Source organism: Octopus bimaculoides, chromosome 2, assembly GCF_001194135.2.
Source record: "Octopus bimaculoides isolate UCB-OBI-ISO-001 chromosome 2, ASM119413v2, whole genome shotgun sequence".
In the NCBI taxonomy this organism is placed as follows: Eukaryota; Metazoa; Mollusca; class Cephalopoda; order Octopoda; family Octopodidae; genus Octopus; species Octopus bimaculoides.
Genome location: NC_068982.1, coordinates 115,716,455 through 115,717,358, shown reverse-complemented (window position 1 = coordinate 115,717,358; position 904 = coordinate 115,716,455). Strand labels below are relative to the sequence as shown.

The following is a 904-nucleotide window of genomic DNA, read 5'->3' as shown; positions in this document are numbered from 1 at the left end:
TATATATATATATATATGTATGTATGTATACACACACACACACGGTAGTCATGATGGGTATACTGGGCTTTGTATATTTTTCCCTAGTGTCACTTTGATGGCACGCATTGCTCTCTCACTCAATAATAATAATAATAATAATAATAATAATAATAATGATTATCATTGTTATCATCATCATCATTTTCATCACCACCATCACCACCATCATCATCACCATCAACATCAACAACAATAATAACAACAACAACAACAACAACTACAACGACAACAATAGGAACACAACAACAATCACAAATATAACATAAGTAGCAGCAACATCATCATCATCATCAACAATAGCAAGCCAGTGGATGTGCTCTTATGTAGTAGGTGAACTTGTCCTTTATGTCTGTCTGCCATACCAGATGACATCTTACATTGGAGTAACTCAAGCTGTGGACTGAACATAGATATTCAATTAACTATCTTTGTTAATGATCTTCTCATCAAAAGGAACTGGACAAAAATTCACTTGACAACAACGATGACAATGATGACAACAATTACAATGACAACAACAACTATAACAACAACAACAGTAGAACTTAAAATGTAAGCTTCAATTTTCCAACAATAACAGCAACAGCGTTCTTACATTTATGTTAATTATTTGCAGTCCAGGTGCAGCATTTTCTGAAATTTTCTCAATCAAAGGAGACTTGTCCACCCTTGGGGCATTGTCATTAACATCATCCACATAAATAGTGATGTATGTACTTCCTGAGTACATTTCTTTTGTGTTGATTTCTCGTGCAATTACCTGAAACAGTCAAAACAATTACTTAGGGAAACACGAGGTAATATAACAGAATAAAAATTATATTAGGATTGCGTATGCTATTTCAAAATTTGAAAGCATTTG

The 904-nt window shown here is 33.2% G+C and overlaps 1 protein-coding gene across 1 annotated transcript in view; it reads right to left on the bottom strand.

Annotated features, from left to right (window-relative positions):
* Positions 1 to 601: 601 nt before the first annotated feature.
* The window catches only part of LOC106879352 (cadherin-87A), a 49,512-nt gene continuing 49,209 nt past the window's right edge, over positions 602 to 904 (bottom strand). The window contains exon 14 of the mRNA XM_014928860.2: positions 602 to 802. Coding sequence (XP_014784346.1) covers positions 602 to 802 — 201 coding nt within the window. The remainder of the gene's footprint in view (positions 803 to 904) is intronic.